The sequence below is a fragment of the Rattus norvegicus genome, chromosome 3 (genome assembly GCF_021556685.1).
Source record: "Rattus norvegicus strain SHRSP/BbbUtx chromosome 3, alternate assembly SHRSP_T2T, whole genome shotgun sequence".
NCBI lineage: Eukaryota > Metazoa > Chordata > Mammalia > Rodentia > Muridae > Rattus > Rattus norvegicus.
The window spans coordinates 151,460,509-151,487,661 of record NC_141536.1 but is presented as its reverse complement, the minus strand read 5'-3'; the positions used below and the strand labels follow the sequence as shown (position 1 = coordinate 151,487,661).

General features: G+C 44.8%; 1 protein-coding gene across 6 annotated transcripts; it reads right to left on the bottom strand.

The window, feature by feature from the left end:
- Window positions 1–1,481: 1,481 nt before the first annotated feature.
- On the bottom strand, window positions 1,482–25,865 carry Ift52 (intraflagellar transport 52). 6 transcript variants are annotated; one of them, XR_015683223.1, is made up of 13 exons: window positions 25,688–25,865; window positions 22,453–22,577; window positions 21,597–21,684; window positions 21,263–21,392; window positions 20,646–20,721; window positions 18,698–18,769; window positions 16,989–17,115; window positions 15,455–15,544; window positions 13,031–13,099; window positions 10,178–10,324; window positions 6,782–6,869; window positions 4,695–4,803; window positions 1,482–2,387 (listed from the first exon to the last, which is right to left on the bottom strand). XR_015683223.1 is itself a non-coding variant. In XM_087653465.1 (13 exons), the coding sequence occupies exons 1-13, from the start codon at window positions 25,730–25,732 to the stop codon at window positions 2,230–2,232; spliced, it is 1,332 nt and encodes a 443-aa protein (XP_087509591.1). In that variant the 5' UTR covers window positions 25,733–25,865; the 3' UTR covers window positions 1,482–2,229.
- Between the last annotated feature and the right edge of the window lie 1,288 nt (window positions 25,866–27,153).

Sequence of the window (27,153 nt, the reverse complement as noted above, 5' to 3'; positions counted from 1 at the left end):
GGTTGGGGATTTAGCTCAGTGGTAGAGCGCTTGCCTAGGAAGCGCAAGGCCCTGGGTTCGGTCCCCAGCTCCGAAAAAAAGAACCAAAAAAAAAAAAACAAACAAACCAAAAACCAAAACTGTTTTTTCAAGACAGGGTTTCTCTGTGTAGCTCTGGCTATCTTAGAACTAGCGATAAAGACTAGGCTGACCCCAAACTCAGAGATCTGCCTGTCTCTGCCTCCCAAGTGCTAAGATTAAAGGCATGCGCCAATACGCCCAGAAACCCCTTAGCCAAACAAACAAACCAGCTGGTGATGGTCAGAGGCCTTTAATCCCAGCCCTGCAGAGGCAGAGGCAGACGAATCTGAGTGTGAGGTCAGCCTGGTCTACCGAGGGAGTTCTAGTATGGCCAAGGCTACACAGAGAAACAATGTCTCAAAAAAACAAAAAGGCAAACAACACTCCTCTCATTTCCATAGGGCACAGGAACAGCTCTAAGAACAGAGTATTAAGCAGCACTCTGAGGCCTGTGTGCTGTTTGTTGTTGTGGAGTAGCATTTCTTTATGTCCCCAGTCTAGCCTCCATCCTCCTGCCTCAGTCTCCCAAGGAGGTATGCTTACATGGGTGCTACACTGTACTCGCTGATATTTAAAGGTAGCTTGTGGGGCCAGCCTGGTCTTCATAGTTAGGGGTGTGTTGGATGGCCCAGGCTGGCCTGGAGTTAACTTGGTATGACAGGCTCCTCTCAGCCCTCAGCAGTCCTTTTCCTCAGTCTCGTAAGTGCCTGACCACAGACAGGAGCCACACTGGTTCTGACTTAAGGCAGTAGAGAGAGGATGGGTGCAGATCAGTGTAAAAGTGCTTGTCTCCTAAATATTTCACTGTATAATGCCATTGTCACATCTGCCATATATATTAACACCTGAACTGTCCCCCATGTGCTGAATTACGTTTGTTAGATTTATTTTATTTTGTGTGTTTTTCCTACATGTAGATGTGAGCACCGTGTGTGTGCCCCACATCCATGAAGGCCAGAAGAGGGAGAGAGATCACCCTGGAATGGAGTCATGGATGGCTATGAGTCACCTTTTGAGTGCTGGGAATTGGAAATCTGGTAAGAGCAGCCAGTGCTCTTAACCACTGAGCCATCTCTCCTACCCCACTTTCTTCTTTTTGAAACAAGGTCTCCATAGCTCAGGCTGGCAATTCTCCTGCCTCAGTCTCTCAAATACTGGGACTACCATCATATGCTATCATGCTTGGCTCTCAAAATGTCCTGGGATGAAACGCATGTGCCACCCGCGTGCCTTGCTTTGTATTGTCTCTAATTAGTCCATGAGGCCGGCTTTAGCTTGAGCAGTTACTTCCTGCTGGGCTCTCCTCTGACTTTGAACCAGCCCTGAAGTCTGCACAGGACTCAAGAGAGCTCAAGCACTAGGTGTGTCTTCAATAAGATAATCTTGAGCAGGAATGAGAAAAAGGATATCAATGACAACTGTTTTATAAATTACAAAAGTTCAATCACAGATTTAATTTAAGCAAATGAATCATCTCTTCCATCTGGCACTACAGAGGATGGGCAAACCATCCACAGCGTTAGAGAAAACCAAGTACAGATACTTTCGTGAGAAGAATTCAGAAGCACAGAGCTCGGCGGGCAGAAGCTGCTCTATAGTCCTCGGAAGTTCTGGAATGTCCCTTCAGCCACATCAACGTCACGTTCCAGGATGAGACAGGAAACAGAATTTCATTTTATTTCAGGTCCGAGCCTGAAATAGGAACTCTTTGGTATTTGGAACATTAATTCGACATTCAGAATCACCGTTAGCTGGACAAGTGGGGTTAGCCGGCCTGAAGGCTGATTCTAAGCCCAGGATGAAGTTCTCACACTCCAGGACGGACTCTGCTCACGACCACAGACAGCAACCACGTGTCACACAAGTGCTGTTGAAGGCTCTGACACAGACAGCACAGCAGACTCTGAGCCAGCTCTGCTCACTCTGCTGAATGCTGGCACACTAGATCCCTCCGGCCTGGCTCTATTGTTTCTATACCAGGGCACTTACCTGGTATCTAAGTGTTTGCTTACATATTTTGGTACTGTTTGTTGGGACCCTCCAGCTAGAACAGGAGTTCTATTCTCGAAGGGATCATCATCTGTTGCTCATCTGGGAGACACTTAGTAAGCACTGAAGAACTAATGAAGGTTGCCAACAGTGGGTAACATCACCTGAAGGGCTGCCACCTCAGTGGGCCTCCTGGTTCAGTTTCTTGAACTCCACCACTTGGAAGAAGATGTGCTCAAGGATATGTTTGGCATCCTGTTGATCTTTTGGAAGTTTGCTTGTTACTCCAAGAATGTCACCACACTTCCTGACATAGAATTCCAGGTCTTCATCAGTACCTAAACACAGAACAGTCTGGTTATCCCTTAACTTCCACTCTTGCCCGAATTCAGACATTGTGTTTGAAGTGTTCCCTTCTGTTCATTACTCAGTTCTTCCTACAGTGATGTCATCATGGATGTGCTGCTTTCATAGATAAGGGCAAGGGTGACATATTTTGTCATTCTTCAGTGAGACAGTCTCATATCATAGCCCAGGCTGGCCTCAAGCCTGTACCAGTCTTCCTCCTTAGACAAGTTCCCTGAGTGCCGGGATCACAGGAGGGAGGCGGTAAGCCCAGCCTGGTCTGTTCTAGCCTCCCCACCGCTAGTCAAGCCTGGTGCACCACAAAGCACAACAACGACCGAAGGGACTCAGGGCACCAGGTCCTAAATCCAAAGGCCACAGTGAAAAGGTCAGATACAAAGTTTAAAGTAACATTTATGCCGACCACAGGGGTACATACCCAGAATCCCAACATTTGGGAGGCTGGGAAAAGAGGATTACAAATCTGAGCCTAGCCTAGGTGACACAGGATGACTCTGGCACATAAAAGAACCAGACCAGAGCCATGGCTGAGTGGTAGAGCACTGCACTGCAGTAGTACTGGGATCCAATATCCAGCCCCCAGGGAGGAGGACTGCATTTATCATAAGACGATTAGAGAAAAGTGAGGTTGTGGGTTCAATCCTTAATAAACAGAAACAAAACCCCACCATTTACTGTACATTATCAGAGAACAGCAGGGCATGACACAAGGTGGCTCATACCTGTCCTCACAACGTTGGGGAGGCTAGAACATGTGTCATGAATTTGAGGCCAGCTGAAGTGGCCCAGCTGAGGTTCAAGAGCCAGTTTATAATATACTATGAAACCCTGTTTCAAAAAGCCAAAAATAAGGGGCTGGGGATTTAGCTCAGTGGGAGAGCGCTTGTCTAGCAAGCGCAAGGCCCTGGGTTCAGTCCCCAGCTCCGAAAAAAAGAAAAGAAAAAAAAAGTTTCAAAATCGCTAATATATAAAAAGCCAAAAAGAAGCAGGGCCTGATGGGAGATGGATACAGAGAAGTCGGAGTTTAAAGTCAGTCTCGGTTAGCTATATGAAACCATCTCAACCCTCATCTCGGCCCCAGAAAATTAGAAAAATACAAAGAAAAATTTACCTGTCATAACAACAGTCTTCTATAAAGCCATTCCTAGTATTCCTAGATCTAAGTTGTGTAGTCATTACTGTTCTTCTTGAGATAGGATAGCACACTGGAGCCAAGGCTGGCCTTAAACTCAGTGATCCTCCTGTCTCAGCCTCCTGAGTGCTGGGAATATGTGAGCTGTTCTTACACCAAGCTCCATACCACAGATTAAATATGAGACAAGTGACTCCCATTCCTTTGCTAGTTGCCATGAAGGCCTATTCCCAAGTTCGTTGCTCTTTTTTCTTTGAGGGATGGGGTCTCTCACATAGTTCTGACTGTCCTGGAACTCACAGATCTGTCTGCCTCTGCCTCCTGAGTGCTGGGGTTAAAGACATCATTACAATGTACAGCTCGCTGCATTTTTAAAATAAATAATTTCATCTGTGTATGCTTATGTTTTTTCTTAAATTGTATTTTTAGGAGTGGGACCACTGCTTGCAGTGGATGGTTAATTTTATCTCTCTTGCCATTTGAGTGCAGGCTTTTTTGCTGTGTTAGAAGTAGAGCCTATCAGGAGGACCAACAGGCAGAAAGACACTCCAATTTGAAGTCTACAGAAGTCTTTTGGCCCTGACTCCTTTTTCTGTTCTTGTTTTTTAAAACGATACTTAATTGTTTTATTATTATTACCTGAATGTGTGTGCTGGGGCAGTGGTTTGTACATGGCACACATGTGGAGGTCAGAGGACAAATTTATAGAGTTGGTTCTCTCCTTTCACCTGTAAGGGTTCCAGGACTGAAACTCAGGTAATCCGACTTTCTCTACAAGCTCCTTTACCTGTGGAGCCATCTTGCCAGCCTGTGAATCTTTCTAATCTAAATGTTCCTGTGACCAGTGACCCAGGTCTACCAGGTAGACACCAGGGTTAGTATTCAACGTGGGTCATTTAGTCCATCGGAACTAAGAGGCTAAGGGGGTCAAAAGTGACCCTTCAGTTCTCGGCACCATGCTGGAATGCTCTGGATGAACTGACCTCAGAGGACCACATTCCCATGCAATGAAGACATGCTCAGCTTCATCCATCTACCCAGATTCAGTTCTGCTGGAACCATCTTTAAGCTTTCTCTTTGAGCAAGTCACAGAGGTTTGTGGTAAATAAAATTCATAAGAGAAACAATGTAACCGGCCAGTACTCACACTTGTTGGTGATCTGAGCAAGGCGTGCCTTCTCAGAAGAGAATGTTTCATCTAGGTCAAACAGCTCCAGGGGAGGGGGTGGCAGCTCCCGGAAACTTGGAGGGAAGACCTAGGGGAGATGCAGTCTTTCAGCCAAGAGTTTCTCAGAGCCTAGCAGTGATGCGAGCACAAGTAATGAGAAACTGACTGAGCCCATTGCCTGTGAGGAACTGTCCCGCTTCATCATTTCATCCATTAGGCCCAAGTACGGCTGAATCTTCAGTAAGCAACCAAGCAGTACCAGCTTTAACCACACCACAAACTGACCAAGCCACTATAACAGCGCATGAATTCAGCCAAGCCTGGCACTCAGGGCTGTGTGGTGATGTCACAACTTGTTCCTACACACTCATGTCTTTCCTGGTTTTGAGACAGGATCTTGATATATATATATATATCCATCCATTCATCCATCCATCCCAAGGTGGCCCCAAACTTCCGAGCCTCTTGCCATAGCCTCCTCAGTCCTGAATTACAGGCGTACATCACTGCAGTCAGCTAGCTCTTACGTGTTCTTTAGGAACAGAAGTCACTGGGGAAGCACATGTATATTAGCAAAGAAAGGGCTAAACTTAACATTCCTAGGTATGGACCATAAGTGAACTGGTAACTACCAGCTCTCATGACAAGTAACCTGACCTGTAGGATCTGCCGTTTTTTAGGATATAAGCATCAGCATCACCAATTTCAAGCTAGCAAACTGACCAACGAGCTCTTTAAAATCCCAGAATGTGTGCGTACCTTTAAGCCCAGAACTAGGGAGGCAGAGACAGGTGGATCTGAGTTCAAAGCTGACCTGGTCTACAAAGCAAGTTCAGAAAAACGAACAACCCTTCCCCTAAAAAAAGATGAACAAACAAACAAACAAACAAAAAGATCCCAGAATGTATGGGGCTAGGAAAAGATAGTGAACGTTCAGTTAATGCTGTACAGATGGCTGTTGTTCTATAGCTGTTGCTTCTCAACTGAAACATTACCCCAAGAAAGGAAAACAAAGACTCATAGGAGTCAGGAAACTTACAAGGTGTAGGAAGCTCATGAAGTTACAAGACTCACCAATCTATCTGGAGGTTAAACTAACAATAGAATGTGGGGAAAGGTGGATGTTACTCTCAGGTGGAACTTCCTTGGGCAGACACTCCAAGATGCAGTTCGCTGAGAAGTCACCCTTTCCCTGCCCTCCTGTGAATAACTCCTCACCATGCTCATGTAAGTAACTGATTAAAAATCTCTCTGGTTTACTAAAGTAGACTTGGGTGGAATCATGTTTCTGGTCTGTCATCAGTGTCCTCTAGGGTGAACATGGCTGTTCGAGTCTCCTCAGCAAGTCTGCAGCTGCCCCCAGGCTGTTAAAATCAAACTAAGGGTCTGAGTGCCCAATGCCTGGGAAGGCATCTCAAAGACTTTCAACCTCATTGCCCAGTGTGGTGATCTGAATGAGAATGGCAACCACAGGCTCATGTACTGGTGTCCTGGGTCCTTAGTTGCTGGAACTACATTGAGAAGGATTAGGAGGTACGCCACTGTTGGAGGAGGTCTGTCGCTGAGGGTTAGCTTTGAGGTTTGAAAGCCCACACCAGGCCTGGTCTTGTGCTCTCTGCCTCCTACTTGTGGATCAGATGTAAGCTCTTAGCTGCTGCTCCAATGCCATGTCTGCTTGCAGACTGCCACTCCTTACCATGATGGTCATGAACTCGCCTTCTGAAACTGTAAGCAAGCTCCCAACACAGTGCTTTCTTTCATAAGTTGCCTTGGTCATAGTGTTTCTTCACAGCAATAGAAAAGTGACTAGGGCACTCAGGCAGTCTCATATATGCCTTCCAACCCCATACCCTCAAGATGGAAAGGTTCAATAGCCAGGAAAGTCCATGCTCTGAGGCTTGGGCACTTTCCCACATGGAAGCTCCTACAGCAGGCTAACAGATGTGGTGTCTGACTGTGCTTAGAGGTCGAGCATTAGAACTCCATGAGGGTGCCATGCACAGTACAAAGGCCCACAGGGAGGGCAAGCAGTGGAGCTCTGCAGCAGGCACCCATGACACACTCACCGCAGGCTGAAGGGCTGGCAGCGGCATCTCAAACTGAGGTTGGACGAGCTGCAGTGGTTCATGCTTCACATTTAGTTCCTCGTGAGCCCTGGGATAATGAAAAGACAAAAACATGGGAATACAGGTAAGACCTGGTAAAGCACAGCTAACTGCTCACACTGTGGGCACATCAACACTATGCAAAAAACGCACAAAGTGTGTCTGTCGTTCTAAAGGGCTTGGAAAACAGCTCAGTAACAGGGCCAACACATGTGAGGCCTCACTGCTTCCAGAAAGCCAAACAAAACACCTGTTCTGGACTGATGAGATGGCTCAACAGGTAAAAAAATCCACACAGTAGAAAGAGAGAATGACTCCTGTAAGTTGTACACACACACACACACACACGCTATTGATAAAGGAAGTCCCAGCCGGCTCTGGACTATACCAACCTCTGAGCACACTGTCCAGGGTTTTTTTGTTTTGTAAGATTTATTTATTTATTTATTATGTATAGTAGCTGTCTTCAGACACACCAGAAGAGGGCATCAGATCCCATTACAGATGGTTGTGAGCCACCATGTGGTTGCTGGGATTTGAACTCAGGACCTCTGGAAGATCAGTCAGTGCTCTTATCCACTGAGCCATCTCTCCAGCCCTGATGTCCAGACTTTTTTTTTTTTTTTTAAAAAGCAAGTTTGCTGAGCATGAGCCAGAGGGAGCAAGCCAGAAAAAAAAAAGAAAAACATTCCTCTGTGGTTTCTGCTTCAAACTCCTTTCTGGAGCTCCTGCCCTGACCTCCCTCAGTGGTGAAGTGTGACTTGGAAGGGTAAGATTAAATAACCCCTTCCTCTCCAAGCTGCTTTGGGTCATGTGCTTATCACAGAAACAGAAACCAAACTATAACATACAAAACCAGATAAAATGTAATAGCAAGGAAAAGTAATGTAAGAGTGCTACTCTCCAGAGTCATCTTTAAAGACCCTTCTCTTCACTCCCACAGTCCTGTCTGAGCTGAGAGAGCTCCCTTTGCCGTTTAATCCCATCGGGCTTTGGTCGTTATCCAGGTGCACTGTGAGCCCTGTGGCTCACGGCATTTCCTGACTTGTTTTCCCTACTGGAGACAGTGGTCCAGTATGAACTGCTTCTGGTGAGTGAGCACACTGAGGATATGAACTCTCATGTGTTCACTTTCCTCACAAGTACTCACTGCATGTCTGCTGTGGACCAGACACAAGCACTGTGGCAACAAGAAACCAAGGAGGCTCCTCTGAGACTTAGACTCTAGAGAAGAGACACAGGGCACACAGAACACCAGGTAACGCACCAGGTATCGGTGAGTAGTATGAAAAACACCAACCAAGGGTAGAGAGACAGAAAGGGGGCTGAAGTAGGGCTGGTCAGAGGAGTCTGAGTAAGAGAGAGGGGGAAGTTACCTTGAAAAGTATCCTAAGCTGAGTCAGGCATGTGTAGCCCGTGACTGTAATCCCAGTACCCAAAAGGCTATGGCAGAAAGGTCATTCAAGGCCAGCTTGGGCTACATTTTAAGTTTTAGGCTGACCTGCAGCACAAAGTAAAATTAATTTTAAGAAAAAGAGTTTAAGGAGGCAGCAGACTAGGCAGACGGGGCTAGAGTCCTTCATCGTCACAGCGCACTGGAGAACAGTGAGGGGGCATTAGAGACTCAAGGGCCAAGCTCAAGGGACTGCTATGGCTTCTGCTCTGTCTTCACTGTCTTTTTGTACTGTAAGGTAATTCTGCAAGCTAACTCCTAGTCCAGTCTACTCTGTCTCCTTTTTCTATTCACTTGGGTTTTTTGAGACAGACTCTCACTTGTCTTGAACATGTAATCCTCCTATCCCAGTCTCATAAATGTGAATAGGCCTGGCAGCTCTGTGCCTCGCCCCACATGAACATGTGATTCATATCTGTGGCCTTTCAAAATTAAGTGAGAGAAGCACATGCCAGTGAGGGACAACTTGAGGCAGGAGTGAGGTCTGTGTCTGTGGAGAGGTGATCAGCTGAGTTACTGCTGCCAATCACTGCCTCCGTATTCTCAGGACCAGAGGGAGAGCCTGTCCTAGGAATGAGGATTATGGGTTCAAGACAAATCAGACACCGCCTCAAACAACTGAAGGAACAGAATAAGGAGAAAAGTCAAAGTGGACTAGGAGTTGCGTGAGCTCGTAGTTACGTATAGTAAAAAGGACACATTCCCAAGAAGAGAAGACACCTGCCTCCTACATGCCACATGTTTGACCCTGTACTCAACTCTTTTTATTAGGCCTCAAGACACTTTTTAGACTGTGGCATAATTCCTGAAGGTAATAGGTGTGGGGACTTGAAGTAGCTTCCAAGGCTGATTTTTTTTTTTTTTTTTTTTTTTTTTGGTTCTTTTTTTCGGAGCTGGGGACCGAACCCAGGGCCTTGTGCTTCCTAGGTACCAAGGCTGATTTTTTAAGGACAGGCAAGATGACTCTCCTTATGTAGCTTGGGCTGAGTTTGAACTCAGTCTTCCTCCTCCAGGCTCTCCACAGCCCATGCTGATTGATATTCCAAGGCTGGACCAGCACATCCTGCTCAACAGTGCTTCTTTAACCTGTGTCTGCTAAGCTGTGCTCTGCATGCTGTCTGGGATGAGAATGGTTTTAGGAACTGAATCCACTGGGATAGGGCACTCTGGGGCAAGCACCATTGTCTAAGCAAAGGCCTGGAAATTTTCCCATGTGGTCTAAGTCCTGGCAAGGGAACAGTTGAGATGCAGGGCCAGGGTCCAATCTTTGAGAAACTAGGAAAGACCTCTAGCACAAGTGCATGCTCTAATCTGTTTTCCAAAACCAGACAAAACATTTTTTTTTCAGTATCAGGAATAGAACTGAGAGCCTTACGTGTTAGGTGGGCGCTTTTGCACCAAGCTGTACACACAATCCACACCAGTCTGTCACTAACTAAGTAGATGAAGAATATTGATGGGTGGAGCTAGGAAGTGTAGCTGAGCTTTAAAGGATCTCCAGGAGAAAGAGGCCACCAGCATGTGCCTAATAGGCTGTGATGAACAAGCCCCAAGAGCCTCAGCGGTTTCTGACATGTTTAAGTGCTTCTAAGGAACCACACACATCTGTTACTAAGTTCCTGGAACCAGGACTCTGTTAACCCAGAAAAGCTGTTGGCAAAGTGTTAACGGCTTGGCTCTCTAATGCCCTACAGTTCCTGGAACACAGAGAATTGAAACCAAAAGCAGTTCTCCTATGTCATCCATACACCCAACACCAATTTCCTTACTGGCTTCCACAGATCTGAGAATGTCATCCTGCTACACCTGTGTGACCTAACTACTATCGCCACCCTCGTGTTTTCAAGCCAAACAGAGTGGAGTGCAGTGGACAGCCCAGGCAGCCTCAGTACTAACTTGATGACCTTGGGGAGGCAGGTGGTGTCCAGCTGGTAAATGGACAGGTCAAAGAGGGTGGTAAAGTCACGGGGGTTCTCATCGCCTTCCTGGAGACACACTCGGAGCTGCTCTGAAAGGGTGGCTGTGTCTGGCACCATCGTGTAGTCGGAAATCTAAAAGCCAAGAGAGAGTTCCTTTCAGCACAAGTAAATGGGAGTTTAATCTGTCGAGCATCTACCATCTTGAGTCTCAATCTACAGAAACTCTATTTGCTTGCCGAGAGATCCCCCCACTAGTCATCACTGACAACTGAACCTTCCATCAGCCACCACTTTATGCAGAAAAGAACAAAGCTCGCTGGGCCGGCAGAGTCCAAGTCTCCAATGACTCACGCCGTGAACGCAGCTGGAGGCAGGCTGACTGACTGTATCCCTTTACTGTCATGGTCATTCTTCAATTCTTGGCAGTCAACTCTTGCTCTCAAAGGTACTCACATCTCCACCTTTATCCATCAACATCCTTTGTAATCACTTCAACTTTGTCAAAAACAATTCTCCTTTTAATGAACAGCTTTTTTATTTTTTATTATAGTGAGAAATTGGAAGTGATAAGAGAAAGCTCATAAACCCCCACTACAACATACACACCGCCCGCATCTGGGCTGGGCCTGCTTTCTCCCATTGCACATCACATCTAAGTCCTTCTCCCCTAGCCAAGGATATCCCCAGCACTGCTCAGAATCAGAGCTGACATGTACTCTGAGTCGGTAATGGTAAAAGACCAGGAGAATCAAAATCTCCACTCTGGATCTCCATCTCAACAGGACACTGTTAAATGCAGTGCGCTATGAACAAGGGAAGACACCGCTCAGTGCTGAGAGCTTTTCAGAGGATTGGAATTTGGTTCCAGCACCCATGTCAGGTGGCTGCAGCTCCATGATGCCTTCTTCTGGCTCTGCTCCCGTCTCCTGCATGCTGGAACCGCAGGTATATGCCATCACGTCTAGCTCCAACAGTAATTTTAAAGGTGTGAAATAGTGTACTTACAATGTGTGCAATATCACCTGCATAAAAGACGAGGGAAGGAGAGTGCACACATAGAGGAGCCTACCTAAGTATCAACTGTCTCTGAAGAACCTATGGGACATTATAGTTGATGTCATGTGAGGGAAATGCTAAAAGGGCATGCTTGAAAGACAGAAGAAAGGCTGTTCACCGTGGATGATCTTCTTAACTCAGAACTATGTGAATGCATCACCTATTACTGTATGCCTGTAACCTCATCACTCTGAAATAGTTTAAAACTGCGCTCAGGCTCAGGGAAGCTCCAGGAGGAGGGAGCAGAAGACTGTAAGAAGCTATGACTTTGTTGGTTCCTCAACAAAGTAGCAACCTAAATAAGACCTGAATGGTGACAAGACCAATAGACTGGTCATTTGGAAGGGGCAAATCCTACAGGGTCCCATCTCTAACAAAGAACGGCAGAGAGCAGGAGAATTAGCTGGTCCCAAGGTTGAGCTCCCTAACTGGTTATCCAACCAAAAAACGTATGAAACTTAAACAAACAAAAAAGCCCTGATATGGAGCCAGATGTGACAGAACAGCCTGTGATCTCAGCACTCAGGAGGCTGAGACAAGAAGGCTGCTGTGAGCTCAAGACAAACACTGAGCATACAGGGACATTCCATCTCAAATAAAGAACAACAAAAGCTCTGGTCATCTGAAGGACCCCGATGGATGGTCAGACATTGAAAGCTTAGCATATAGGAAACTCCACCACGAAACAAACAAACCAAACAGCTAGACCTGTTTCACAAAATCTTTAGCTTTAGCACAGGAGATTAGACTGAGCATTATAGGAATAATAAGATATATTCACTTTTTTTTTTTTTCTGTAGCCCTAGGATCAATTTAATCCCAGTACTTGAGAGGCAGAGGCAGGAGGTTCTCTGTGAGTTCGAGGATAGTCTCCATTTTGAGTTCCAGGTTAGCCAAGACTATGCCATGAAACCCAGACTAAACAAAACAAACAAACAAACAAACAAAAAAAGGAAAACAAGCAAACAACCTCTCCCAATCCTCAAACTTTTTTAAAATAAAAAAATAAGCAGATAAATGCCCTTCCCAGCAACATGTGACCTCTTTAGAGACTGAGTCTCTGATAGGATGGTGGGCAGAGTGAGAGTACTGACAAGGAGGCTAACGCCACCATGACACATCCCAGCACACAGCTCAGAGAGGGCAAACAGGCCTTCCATGAAATCCTAGCTCAGAAAGTTTTCAAGGCTTAGACATCCAAACAGAAACATCAGAGTGCTCCCCGATGACTAGTTGTCCTAACTTGCTCTCTTTTTGCATTTATTTTGCACTTTGTTTATTTATTGTATGAGTGGGGACCCCTGTGCCAAGGCGTGCACGTGGCAGTAAGAGGACAATATGTAGGGGCTGGCACTCTCCTTCCATCATGTGGATTCCTGGGACTGAACTAAGGCTGTCAGGCTTGGCAACATCCCTTTAGCTGAGCAATCTTCCAGAGAGCAAGCGTTAAATCCTGGTGTTTATATGGAAGCACTCAATCAATCTTATTACTAATTAAATAGTCCCCAAGTAGCATCTCTTTCTTTCTTTTATTTATGTGAGTACATTTAAGAGGGCATCAGATCCCACTACAGATGGCTGTGAGCCACCATGTGGTTGCTGGGAATTGAACTCAGGACCTCTGGAAGAGCAGTCAGTGCTCCTAACCTCTGAGCCATCTCCCTAGCCCCTCTTCCAACTGTCTTAGGGGTGAGTTAAGAGACATCTTTCTGTTCCTTTGGAAGTGTTTCTAAGAGGCTGACCCCATTTTCCACTTCAGTCTTCTATGGTTCAGTCTCCTACCTCTGGGTCCTCAGCATCAATCTGATTTAGGTGGATGTCTCCTGTTGTAAGCCACTGGAATACAACGTCCTGCATTTGAGAGGACAAATATAGTTAGAGCCCTAGCTACGTGGGAATGCTGAAGGTCAGGCCAGACAGAATAATCATGGCGGGGGGGGGGGGGGGGACAATGAAAATTCAAAATAGGATGATCAGCCTTCTATTGGTAAAATCTTGTGAAACTAGTGAGAATGTTGGTTTAAAAACCCAGTCATGTTATGTGAGAATTTAGTTTTAATCGTAGGTCTGGGATAAGAGGCTGCTTCACAGCAGGTGGTTATGATTTGCCTCCTGCACTAGCAGGGATGTGATCTGTGCCAGCTGCAGATAGTTTAATTGTGGGGACTCTGTTGAGGGGATAAATGGGAGAGCCCCAAGAGGTCCTGGCGGCTGCTGCTCCTTCTGCTGCTGGTTCCTCTTGCTGTGGTTTGTCAAGTGGTCATGAGTAAAGAGAGAAGAAGAAACTGGAGATATCCTAACGAGAAAATTGGATTTGCCCCAAGGAACCTGACACCCCTAAATCAACAGGAAGTAGTCTAAAGTATTCTACACACCCTTTCCCCTCTAACCTTTCTCTTCTAACTAGTGTTCGGGGTTGGAAGGGATTTGGGTGGAGAAAGTTAGAAGTGTGGTAGGTAATAAGAACCCAATAAAACAGAAGAGTATGCCAGCTAATGGGTGTTCTTCAGTCTAATGCTCCCTTTATTATCAGACACTTACCACTTACCTCAGAGCATTCTAACATGTAACAAGTCCAAACTTACTAAACGTTCACAATCCTAAAATCACCTCTGTTTACTGTGATAGTCTAAACTTTTAAAAACACACCTTTTCATCTCTGGCAACTGCAATATGACAAAATCATCTATATACACATACTATATATACATACATACTATATACATATATACATACTATATATACATATATATAATATATATACATACATACTATATATATACACACACACACACACCCAGCCTTCAAAAGCAAACATTTAGGTTTCAGAACACAGTGAAAGTCACTGGAGCTCCAGGCAGACCCGTTAATCCACCTCCCACTACTGTAAGACTAGAAGGGCTCATTCCACTAGCAGAGTCCAGGCACACACCCTCCTCTGGCAGGTGAGTTGCTACAGTTCCAGTGTTCAGGTCTAGCAGTTCTAGGAAAATACTTGCTTCCCCATTATCATCCTCACAAGCCATGAGCTCTTCCCGCCACGCTGATAGCAAAGCCACACTGACTTGGTTCCTCATCAGTGATCAGCCCTATACATAACTCTTGCTACCCAGGCTGCCACCCTCACCACCTCACTAGTCACCACCTTCATTTAGTTGGCATCCTTGCCTGCCTGCCTGCCTGCCTGCCTCCGGTTGGCCTCTCCCTGTCTACCTTCCACACAACAGAGGGTGGTCTGAGTACCACCCCGACAGTGGTGAAACCCCAGCAGAGCTCTGGAGGTTAGTCAAAGGCTATGTACTGTAATGCTAAATTCTCACATTTACAAGCTTTTATTGAGTGACTTCTCCTATTTACAAGCTTTTGTTGTACAAACCTTGTTCCTAGATTTATAACTATGGGTTAAATCAAATTGCCTGCAGCCAATTGGGGGGGGGAGGTTGGGGGGACTAAAGGTTTGGAGTGACCTGGTTGGAGGAAGGGAAAAGAGAAAGAACAAGAGAGAAGGAGGAAGCCACCACAGGGGAGAGGAACCATGAGCACAAGGCCAGGAGAAACAGCAGTATCTGGGGTATACCGCTGGGGAGGTAGCCAGGCCTGCAGTTAGAATAGTAGATTAGGGGATGACCCCCCAGTAATTGTCAAAGCCAAATAAAATAACCATTTATTTAGAGCTCATTTATTTATAAGCTCAAGAGGGATATGCTGAAATTGTATGTACCACATCTCTGAGCTTAAGCTACTCAATTTACAAGTGAGACCCCTCTTCCTCACCACTTTCCCAGAGTCAGCTACCTCTCTAATTCAGCAATGCTTTTTCTACATTAACTCATCTGTATGTCACTGTCGGTGAGCAAGGCTATGGCTGACTCAACTTTGTATTGTCAGTGCCTACCATCTAATATGTTTAGCATATTATGAGTAATATATATACTTATCAGGACTTTCTTTTATTTAAAGATTTATTTATTATACAGAAGTGTACTGTAGCTATCTTCAGACACACCAGAAGAGGGCATCAGATCCCATTACAGATGGTTGTGAGCCACCATGTGGTTGCTGGGATTTGAACTCAGGACCTCTGGAAGATCAGTCAGTGCTCTCTTAACCGCTGAGCCATCTCTCCAACCCTCATCAGGATTTTCTAATGATATGGAAGTCATACTTACATAGTGTGCATTACTTTGATAAAAGAAAAAAGCTTACCATAATTTTGCTATTTTCTTCTTTATCTAAATATTGGTCACTGAACATATGACACGAGCCCAGCACTGCCAGCTTTCCAAAACCTTGGTTCTGTTGGTGACAAAACCATGTCAGATACTTAGATCCCAAACACAGTGGTTGTATCATTTATCACATCAGCATCCATCTGATACACCAATAAATGCCAATGCACAGATAGTTAACTTTTAAAAAATATCAAAACAATTTCCCTTTACTGTTATTTCTATTGAAAGACTTACCCATTTTTCATTTATGTACATGAGTGCCTCAGCTACAGGAAAACATGTGCAGCAAGTGCATGTACGAGTCTGCAGGCTGAGGAGGGCATCAGATGCCCTGGAACTGGAGATAGGTTTGAGCTCCCAAGTGGGCTGTGAGCCTCTAAGTGGGTTCTGAAACCTGAATGGGTCTCTGCAAAGGCAACAAGTGCTCCTAACTACTGAACCATCCCTCCACCCCCTACAATATGACAAAGTATCTTTGCCTTTCTGATAAATATGAAAAAGTGGTGATCACCAGTGTTGGTTAGGTCTCAGTGAGCGAGTCTTTCACCACACTGCTACTAAAATCGTCAACGTCTGCAGCTGAAGCTGGAGAGAGCGCTTGGTGGGGAAGGTGCTTGTGTGAGCACCACAGAAAGCCAGCTGGGGTAGCTGTCCATAAATAAGCACAGCACTCCCCTGTGCTCATCGGGGTAGAGGTGGAGAGAAGAAAATCCCTGGGCCTCTGTGAGCCGGCTAGCCTGGCAGACACAGCAGGAACGAAACGAGACCATCTCAAACCCAGGCCAGGTGAAGACCAGCTTCCAAGCTCGTCCTCTGACCTCCATTTGTGTGCCATGGAACACATGTGCCATATTCCCACACACACATGCAGATACCTGGGGCATGCATGCGCAGGCATCCCCCACACCACATACATACATATAAAGGCAAAACAAAATTTAAAGAAGAAGAAAACCGAAGCCCTGCAACGGACCATCTGAAGCATACGGGGATTCTGTGTGATAATCGTAATTATGAGCAATAGAAATAGACCCAATTGGGGCTGGGGATTTAGCTCAGTGGTAGAGCGCTTACCTAGGAAGCGCAAGGCCCTGGGTTCAGTCCCCAGCTCCGAAAAAAAGAACCAGAAAAAAAAAAAAAAAAAAAGAAATAGACCCAATTGTTCAGTGGGGAAACAGACTCCAGCGGCTGCCTCATTAAAAGCAAATGCTTCACAGGAAAACTACAACTATTTTGGTTTTTTTTTTGTTTTTTTGGTTTTTTTTGGAGCTGGGGACCGAACCCAGTGCCTTGAGTTTGCTAGGCAAGCGCTCTACTACTGAGCTAAATCCCCAGCCCCTGTTTTTTCTTTTCAAATCAGGGCATCATTACGTGCCCTTGGCTGGCCTGGAACTGCACTCGCAGAGCTCCGTGTGCCTCTCCCCCGCACTGGGGTTAGAGTCCTGCCTTTCACAAAGTGGTTCTTTACTTCAACAACATAGCCATACCCCGTAACTAAGAAGCAATACCTTTGAGTGATAGAAAGCCAGAATGGGCCTGTTCAGTGGGAAGCAGACAGAGCCTGTGGACAGAACAGCCACTGCTGGTTTCATGACGCTCAATGTGGCACCATAAGGGTAGACAAAGGTGAGAGCCCTGTAAGAAAGCAGACACCAGTGATTCACAGTGGGTTTTCAGAGCAGGAGATGGCTCCGCAGGTACACTTGCCTCCAATCCGCAGAGCCCACACATGGCAGAAGGGCAGAAGTAAGAATGGCAAGCTCTTCTCTACGTTCCACACACATGCTAGTGTACATGTGTCTACCCACTGCACAGACAATAAGTAAAACCCCAGTGCTCACGGCCTGACACAAAGAGACTGAGGCCAGCTCACACACGACATAGCAGGTTCCAGGCCAGCCGGTGACACAAAGCTTTGTCTAAAATTAAAAAAAAAAAAAAAAAAAAAAAAAAAAGACTCTGGCGCCTACTAGGTGGGTCTGGATCTAAGTCTGACAACACATTAGACATGTGAGGTCAGACAATTACCTCTACCTCCATCACTACTTAGATAAGTCAGAATGCAGCCAATCCAATCCCGTCATTTAAAAAATAAAGTACTTAGATCATTATATTCAGGGAAGACCTAGAAAACTCCATCCTCATAAGATACAATGACCCTCTCGGGGAGGGGCACAGATTTTCAGTGCAGAATTACTACTTTGCTTCCTTTTGAGCTATGTCATGGGTCGGGGTTTCTGTTTTATTTACATCCCAACCTTAGTTTTCCTTCCCTCCCCTCCTCCCATCCACTATCTCCTCAGTTTCTCTTCAGAAAAGGGTAGGTCTCTCAAGGAGATCAACCAAGCATGGCATATAGGTCGTAGTAAGACTAGGTACCTCCCCTGTATTAAAGCTAGACGAGGCAACCCAGAGACATTACCTCAGAGTAAAGGGTTAGAAAAAGATTTTCCAAGCAAATAGACCCAAGATGCAAGCTGGTGTAGCAATTCTAGTATCTGTCAAAATAAACTTCCAATGAAAACTAATCAAAAGAGATGGGGAAGGACACTTCATACCAATCAAAGGAAAAATCCACCAAGATGATGTTTCAATTCTTAACATCTATTCCCCAAATGCAAGGGCACCCGTATTTGTAAAAGAAACATTACTAAAGCTTAAGTCATACAGTGAACCTCACACATGAATAGTGGGAGATTTCAATACCTGAGTCTCAAATGAACAGGTCATCCAGACAGAAACTAAACAGAAATAAGGGAACTCACAGTGACTGAAACAGACCTAACAGCTATCTACAAAACATTCATCCCACAAACTGACCACATACTCAGTCACAGAGTAAGTCTCAACAGGGACAAGACAACAGAAATAACCCTCTGTGTTCCTCAGATCATCATGATTACAGTGTTTCCCTTTGGTTTTAGCTGTGCATATGCATGTGTACAGTACCCACAGTCCAGAGCAGGACTTCAGATGCCTTGAGCTGCAGGCGACTGCGAGCTTCCTGACACGGAAGCTGAGAACCAACCTTAGGTCCTGTAAGAACTGTATGCTCTTTTAACCATCTCTCCGGCTCCCAATTTGGTTTTTGTTGGTAATGGGTTTGGCGTTCTTTTGGTGAGAATTACTTTTATAAGCAGAAAACTCTTCATTTTGAAAAAGGCAACTCTTGGGAGAGCAAGTGCCTTCCTCCTCAGGGAGCTGCAGAAACACTCACTGGGCATTGTTTCCACTGTTCTCTTCATCAATGACTCCAGGCACAGCCTTCCCTGCAGCTCGGCTAATCTCTCTAAAAGAAAAACATTAAAATCTAATAAGCAAAAGGTTGGGGGACATCACACTGCCTTTATCAACAGTAAATGTGTACTAGACACAAGGACTCTGTACTTTGGCGGTTTTTAAAAATTGATAAAAGCATACCCACAAACCTACATTCTTCTCAGATATTTGCAAAAATTTAAAGAAATTAGGCTTGAACCAGGTATGGTGGTGCAGGCCTTTACTCCCAGTACTTGGTAAGCAAAGGCAGATGGATCTCTGAGTTTCAGTCAAACCTGACCTACAGAGTGAGTTCTAGGCTACCTAAGGCTAAAGGTATACAATGGCTCCCTAACAAAAAAGCAGGGCAGTGGTGGTGCATACCTCTAATCTCAGCACTCAGGAAGAAGAGGTAGGTAGATCCTTATGAGTTGGAGGCCAGCCTGGTCTACAGAGCAATGGAGTCTGAGGTCCAGAAATAAACCAACAGAATGACAGTAACAACGGGAACCCAGGCTTGGGTGGGATATAGCCCAGTTGAAAGAGTGCTAGCCCAGCATGGTCCAGGCCCTGGGTTCAGTCCCTAGGAACACATGAACAGGCTGTGGTGGTACACTCAACACTTGAGAGTGAGGAAGAGAGGCAGAAAGATTGGGAGTTCAAAGCTAGTTTGGGCTATGTGAACCTGACTAAAAAACATGAGAAAAAACCTAGATAAATGTTCAGTTCCCTTGCTGTGCTTTAGGAAGAGGGTCTTACAAAAGGGAGGACACAAAGTTGGGAGGTGTGAGAAGATGGGTGGCTCGGGGAAGAATTAGGGGAGTAATATGATCAAAGGAGAGTATATGAAATTCTCCAAGAATGAACATAGGAAAGGGAGGGGAGAAGGAAGTCTTTCCATGTAGCACTGGATGGTATGGTTGGTTCTCACTATTTAGCCCAGGCTGGCCTCAAAATGAGACCAGTCCTCTACAGTAGACTAAGTGTGGGGATCCCAGGTGTATATAACCAGGCCCTCAGTTCCTCCATCTTGAGTCCTGAGGAAAGGTCTGTGACCTGAGATCCACATTCTACACTGTATAAGCAAGGTCAGCTGAGTACCCACATGCAGCAAGTTCAAGTGTGGGATGAGTAAATTACCACACAGGAAGTAGCCATCAGATATAGCCATCTCAGACACTCACTTCCTAATTCCCAAAGCCCCTCGTCTGTTAGGATCTATAGCAGTAAAAGCTGACTCAGTCTTGGTCTCCATGAGGGGAAATCAGGGTCGGTCCGCAGTGGGCACGGGGCCTGGGATGGCTCAAATAGCAAACCTTGGACTACTCTTGAGGGAATGGTGAGACCAAATCATATTATGCTATCTCTAGACAGTGTGGCAAGTAGCCGTGAGTCAGGGAACTGTTAATACCTGCTGGAATCTGGCTAAAGCAGCGCACACTTATAATTCAAGTACTGGAGAGAGTAAGGCAGGAAGTTTGAGGCCAGACAGGGCTACAAATGGAGACCTAGTTAAAAATAACTTTTTAAAAGGGGGCAGGGGGAAAATAATGACTTTTAACAAACAAACAAACAAACAAACAAACAAACAAACAAACCAAGATCTTCAGCTACCCAAAGAGGAATGCAAATCTGAGAACACTGGGGTCCTTATGCTGTGACTCCTTCAGTCCGTCCATACTCCATGCTACCCTGCTTCCAGGCTTTCCAGTAACACATGGTTTAATCCCACTTGGATGGACTTTCCTCTTTCTTGGAGTGAAAGGTACCCTGACCAAAGGTAAATGAGCAGCTTTCCAAAGCTAGAAGAATATCATTTGAGGAATAAGAAATAAATAAGCAAGAGGGCTGAGAAGCAAGGTGTGGCAGTGAGGGTGTGTGAAGGGCGGAGGCTTCAACACTCTTACCTGTTCAACACTCCGTCTGAAACCAGAGCTTCCTTAGGATGGAAATACTTGTAATACACATTTCTAACCACAGCATCTTATGGAGCAAAACAGGAAAATACATTTTAGATTAGAAACAAACCTGACATAGAAACTCATTCAAATTTTGTAATGAAAAAAAACAAAAAAAAAAACAAAACTAGAACTCTGTCCAAAGACCTTCCATTTTCTCAAAGGTCCAGTCTACTGTAAGCTCAGAATGTCCAACCATGTTACCCACCAAGAGGTTTTTCCCACTATACCAGCAGGTCAAGAGAGCAATGATAAAATACTAAACAGGCAATCAATTCCTTTGTTTAATAATTATCGAACCGAAGACGGCTCAGTGAGTAGGGGTGCTTGCCACCAGGCCTGAAAGCCTGAGGCTGAACCTTGAAATCCACAGGGTGGAAGGAGAGAGCCAACTCCACCCCATTGTCCCCAACCTCCATACGTCCACGAGGCACACTCCACCCCGTTGTCTCCAACCCCCATAGGTCCACGAGGCACACTCCACCCCGTTGTCCCCAAACTCCATACGTACATGCGGCACACTCGTCGACAAACCAACAAATAAAATGTGGTAAGATAACACTCACCATTATTAACCATGATTCCATATTCTTCTAGAAGGAAGTTAATATTGGTATCAAATCTGGATTCTCCCCCTTCTCCCAGCATCACAAGGATGTCCCCACCACTGTCAAGGTACTTCTTCAGGACTTCAAACTACGAAAGGAAAAGACAAGGAATACAGTCAAAGGATTTTTGTTAAAATACCTACACCATGAATAACGTATTAACTTCAAATCATACTTCAAATCTGCTAGCCACTTAAATGGTCATAGGACAGTATAAGACTTTCTCAAATTCATGGTTTCAGACCCTTGCTGGCCCCTGGCCTCCCTTGGTGTCTGCATGAACATTCCTTACCTCTGCAGCAGTAAACTTTTCCCTTGGTCCAGCTGTGATCCATAGTTTCACCCCAATTAACTTCTCAGAAGTGATTTCATCTTTTAAGCTGGAAAGTGATTTTAAAAATAAGTTAGAGCCATAATTTAAGCCAATTTATGAGTTACTGTAGCCTTTTGACTATTTAGAACCATAAAGGTTGAGACAGAAGCTTAGAATAGCCTATGTTCAGAAACTCCCAATAAGCAGAGTTCAAGTTAACCCCCACCTAAAGTACAAAGAAATCTTCCAAATTCAATCAACTCTTCCATTACTTTATCTATATTTTAAGACAGAGACTTACAGCCCAGACTGGCCCCAAACTTAAGATGTAGCCAAGTCTGACTGTGAAGTCCTACTGCAACCTCCCAAGTGCCGAGACCCAAGGCACAGGCCACAAAGCCTGGCTCTAACTTAACCTCATACAACTACATGTTTTCACTCACTAAAGACAAAACCAAAGCTGTAACTTAGTGGTAGAGTACTTGTATAGCCTGTGTAGGGTATGAGGGTCAGCCTCGTGACCACAAGGGGGGAAAGACATTTAAAGAAAGCACATTGAAAAACAAAGACATTTTCATTTATCTCTCACTTTTCCTTCCCTAAGCTTAAGTGTTAAACAAACTTAAAATATGTCTGTCTCTTAGCCAAAGTTAAGTATAAAATACGGAGAGACTGTCTGATACCTTAAAATATTATATATGCATAATTATAATGAACCTTTGTTTTTTATTGGAAGGCAACTTAGTAATATGCTGACTAATCTTCAAACTATTGACAAGGTCCACCATCAGGCCACCATTAACTCTCAGAAAACAGTGCCCAAGATCATGATCACCTCTGAATCTTCCAATTACTCCGAAGTCTTTTCTGCAAAGATTTGTAGCCAGTGTTGGTGGTAAACACCTCCTTTTTGTATGCATTGAAAAGAATGGTACTCCTCAGCTCCTTCTCCATGGTTACCTTCGAGATAAAAGACAAACCAAAGAAGCAGGCATTTAAAAGTGCCCTCTAAAGCTGGGGAAGGACACACAGCTGCACATACCTCTAAACCCTAAAGATTCTCAAAGGCTGAGAGTGAAAACCAATGGCCAAACCCAATGCAGCCTGAACCTCGCCTTAACTCTCAGGCTGTGCCACCAGCTCTCGTGCCTGCCACCTTTCATGACTTTGCCTACCATCACCCTCCTGTCCTATACCGAGACTGCTCACAAGTGTAGGGCACACCTCTCTAGACTATTTTAGGCATAACTTACAGTTTATTTTTTAAAATAAGATCATTTATGGATGCTATTCTAAAACACTTTGTATATATGACAACCATTTATGTATGCATCAATTTTTCCAAATAACTACATAGCATTCTGTTTTAAGGACATAATACAACTATTTAAACCAATCATAAACCTAATGAATTTTTTCAATTTTCTTTGCTAGTAAAATACTAAACTAAACTTGTTTTTTAATTTTATCTAGATTCATTTTAAAGTTTTGTCTGTATGTCTATCTCTCTATCTCTCTATCTGAGACAAGGTCTCACTATGTAGCTCTGGCTGTTCTGACACTCATTATGTGGACCAAGCTGGCCTCAAACTCACAGAGACCCACCTGCCTCTGTCTCCAAATGTTGGGATTACAGGTCTGCATCCACATGCCCAGCTACACTCATTTAAATTTTACTTATATATGTGTATGTGCATGTACACGTGCCAGAAGGCAGATTCCCTAGAAGAAGCAGACTTCAGACAGTTATATGCTACCTGATGTGAGTGCTAGGAACCAAACCAGGGTCCTCTGCCAGACCTACTGCATGTCCCTTAACTGCTGAGAGCCACCTGTCCATTTCCCTAAAAGCATATGAATGTGGTGCTCTGTGTATTTTGCAGCATTAGACTACTATCTGTTGAATGGTTAAAGAAATGTACAAACGACCCCTCAAAACACTGATAACTCATATTTCCATTAACCATTTGTTTCCACATCACCATTGCTGTCCAGTCTTTGTCATCTTTAATCAACAAAACAGCAAAGGCTCCTTATCCATTGCTTTGCTTTTCAAGGGGGTCTAGTTTTACAAGAGGCTAAATATGGTCTGAAAATTTAAATGGAAAGTTCTAGAAATAAGAACCATTCTACAATCTCTCTCTCTCTCTCTCTCTCTCTCTCTCTGTGTGTGTGTGTGTGTGTGTGTGTGTGTGTGTGTGTGTGTGTGTGTCCTTGCCTGTCCTGGAACCAGCTATGTAGACTAGGCTGGCCTCAAACTCAGCCACTGCCTCCTGAGTAGTAGGATTAAAGGTATGTCCCTTCAAGCTTTTATGATCAAGTCTTAACACTATCCTACACTACCTTGCCCTGGACATGAGTCATATCTTTGTGTAGCCTATGCTATACATATTACCTAGCTATTAGTCACTCAGTTACCAATTCTGTCAACCAGGTTGATGGATGGTCTTGGTATCATAGGGCTCTATTCAATGCCACACAGGCACTGTATTATCTCAACCACAAGGGTATGCCTAGAATAAGGTATTTTGAGAGGAACTTTATTCATCTAACTTTGGCTTTGTAATATCAGTTTGCTTATTTGTTTATTCACTTATGAGTGCTCTATCTGTGTGTATGCCTGCATGCCAGAAGACATCAGATCACATTATAGAGGATTGTGAGCCACCATGTGGTTGCTGGGGACTGAACTCAGGACCTCTGCAAGTGCAGCCAGTGCTCTTAACCATTGAGCCATCTCTCCAGTCCCAGTATTATCAGTTCTATCAGTTCTAATAAACATACACACACACACACACACACACACACACACACACACACACACACACGATTTGATACTGTTTGTAGTCCCAGGCACCTTAGAATAGCTGCTACAGATAAGGGGAAACTACCACACTGGCCATTGGCCATTTGTATTTCTTCTCATTTTCCTGTCTGCCCTCTAAGGCATTTTTTTTCCATGGGGTTTTATAATTTTCTAATCAGCCATCGAACAAGGTTTTCAAAAGTTTATTTGCCTTTAGTCTTGTTCTAGTAATTTTTTTACTTAATTTTGCAGGTCATCCATTTTATTAATCCAAAAGAACTAATCTTTCTCTTTCTGGCTTCTGGATGGCACGATGCATCTAGAAGAGCTTTCCCTGTGGTAGGATTTTTAAGTGTTTCTGATGATTTTTTTTCTTGGGCTTTTGTGATATAATTCCTTTTTATTAAGACTTTTATTAGCACCTATTAATGAGACAATTTCATGAATGCACAAAATGTGTTTGTACCATCCATTTCCCTTTGTACTCTTGTCCCCTCCCAGTAACTCCCTTCTTCCCAGTCTTCTCTCAACTTTCATGTCTTTTTTTAAAAAATAAGTTTGGTTAGGTTTGCTTATGGGAATGTGAGTAATGTGTGGAAATGCTTTACCATCAAAGAAAATGTCTTCGCTGCCACAGCAACTTTTAAGGGCCCACAGGGCCTCAGTGGGGGACAAGGCAGTACTGGGATATATAATACATACATATATATACACACACACACACATATATACATATATACATATATATACATATACCTTTGAGACGTATTTGGGGCGGGAGCAGATTTTTGGGAAAAGTGAGTAACCCTCCTTGAGTATTGAATTGCTCTTAACGGAAGAATACACTTTGCGGTAACAGTTTATTATAGTTTAGCACCACCACCACCTTCTGAGGGAGCAGTATATTTGGGGCCCCGTCTTATTAGAATTAGAAATGAGTTTCCCTAAGAATAGGATAAAGCTTAAAAATCAGTAAAAACAAGAATATTAAAACAATATTTGGGTAACACTGTCCAACCATTCTCTTATTTTCTCTTCAATAACCTAGCAAGGTATATTAAATTTTGCCAGGGTGACGAAAAAACAAAAACAAGCGTGGTTGCAATCATAGCTGAGTCTGACTTGACGACTCCTCGCCCAGGGTTTTTTTTCATACTCTGCAAGACTACGACAAATTCGCGCAGTCTGAGGAGCTTGAAATTCTACATCATTTCCAGGACCAGCTCCTAGCCCATTTACGCGCCCTCAGTTTACCTCTACCGACCTCGGGATTCCCACAAGGTTGGCCTAGGGGTCTCCAGAGCGGCATGGCGAGGCCATCATCATCTCCAGCCAGCCCAACGACCTGGCGGCCCGTACAACCCGACCTCTCCTTACCTGAGGCCAGAGGCCGCCAGGTATCCAAGGCCGCGCGCCGAGAAGGCGTGGCTCCGGCCCCGAGCGACTTCCGTCGCGGTGCGATGACGACAGAGCGACAGAAGGGCTGTGCCAGGTGGCAGGGAACTCGAGGGGGCTGTTGGGTAGGGGTCGGGGCTAGCGCCGGACTGGCTCTCTTCCCCGGTGAGGGATGTCTCCAAGCTTAAGGAGTAATTTTTCAATAAGAAGCTCATTTTGTTCATTTACTAACAACTGCTATTAAAGACCGATAAAGATGGTAGGTCCCCAGGCCGCGAGCTCCGGCCTTCCCGTGGGCGGAGACTGCTGCAGCAAGCCACGCCCCGGCCTAGCCAGGACACGGGCACTGGGCTTATGGTCAGGCTCGGAGCAGGTACCTACAGAGTGGTTATCAGGAGACCTGAAGTGCTAGATCTTACCAAAATTTAGAAGTAGAAACTGGCGTGGGGAGTTGTGAGGCGCCGGAGATGTAGTGGAGCTGGGGAAGCGTTTCCGCCAGAGGTACTTGCCTGTGCAAATGATTGTCATGGTAACGGGAAACATGCTTGCATCAGCAGACACTTCACCGAGAGGGCTGTGGATTTGTGTTCAAAGCGGCAGCAACCTCAAAGCTTGGAGCAAGTACATGTAGGAAGCCCAGCAGTTTTGATTTTCGTCCTTGTCTTAAAAAGAGCACTATGCGTTTAGGATATTAAAACACACAACCTGTCTGGCACTTTCAAAACTGTGGTTACGACGATTTTAGAAAATGGGAAAGAGTGTGAAGGAGAACTATCTCTTCTCTCCCACTGAAGATCAAACCCAGTGCCTTCCACATCATGAGCTGTACCATTAAATTAATCCCCAGCCTGGAGACTCTTCTAGAGGAGTGCTGCAAAACTGAATGCAGTGTGCAATTAATGCAAATGAACGCGATCTGGACTTGGGCAGTAAGTGTATTGGAAGTGCTAGTTCACCAGAATGAGAGCACCTCCTAGAGCATTCCTTGCACTGTACTGGGTTGCAGAAGGAGCTCGAGAGTTTTAGAGTCAGCTACTCCAAAGTCCAGTTTCTGAAAATGATTTGTATCTGGCAAACTTGGGCATGCTGCTTGATCTGAGTACGTTCTACACGAAAATTGAAAATAGATCCTAAAGGTTTATTCTGAGGATTGTATGGAATTGGGATGGGGCCTTTGATATGGCTCTGTGGGTGAAAAGGCTGAGTCTGACACCCCGAGTTAAGTCCCCGAGTCCCACATAATGGAAATAGAGAATCGATTTCTGTAAATTGTCCTCTAACCCCTACAAGTACTCTGTGGCATGTTTATGCACACACACACACACACACACACAA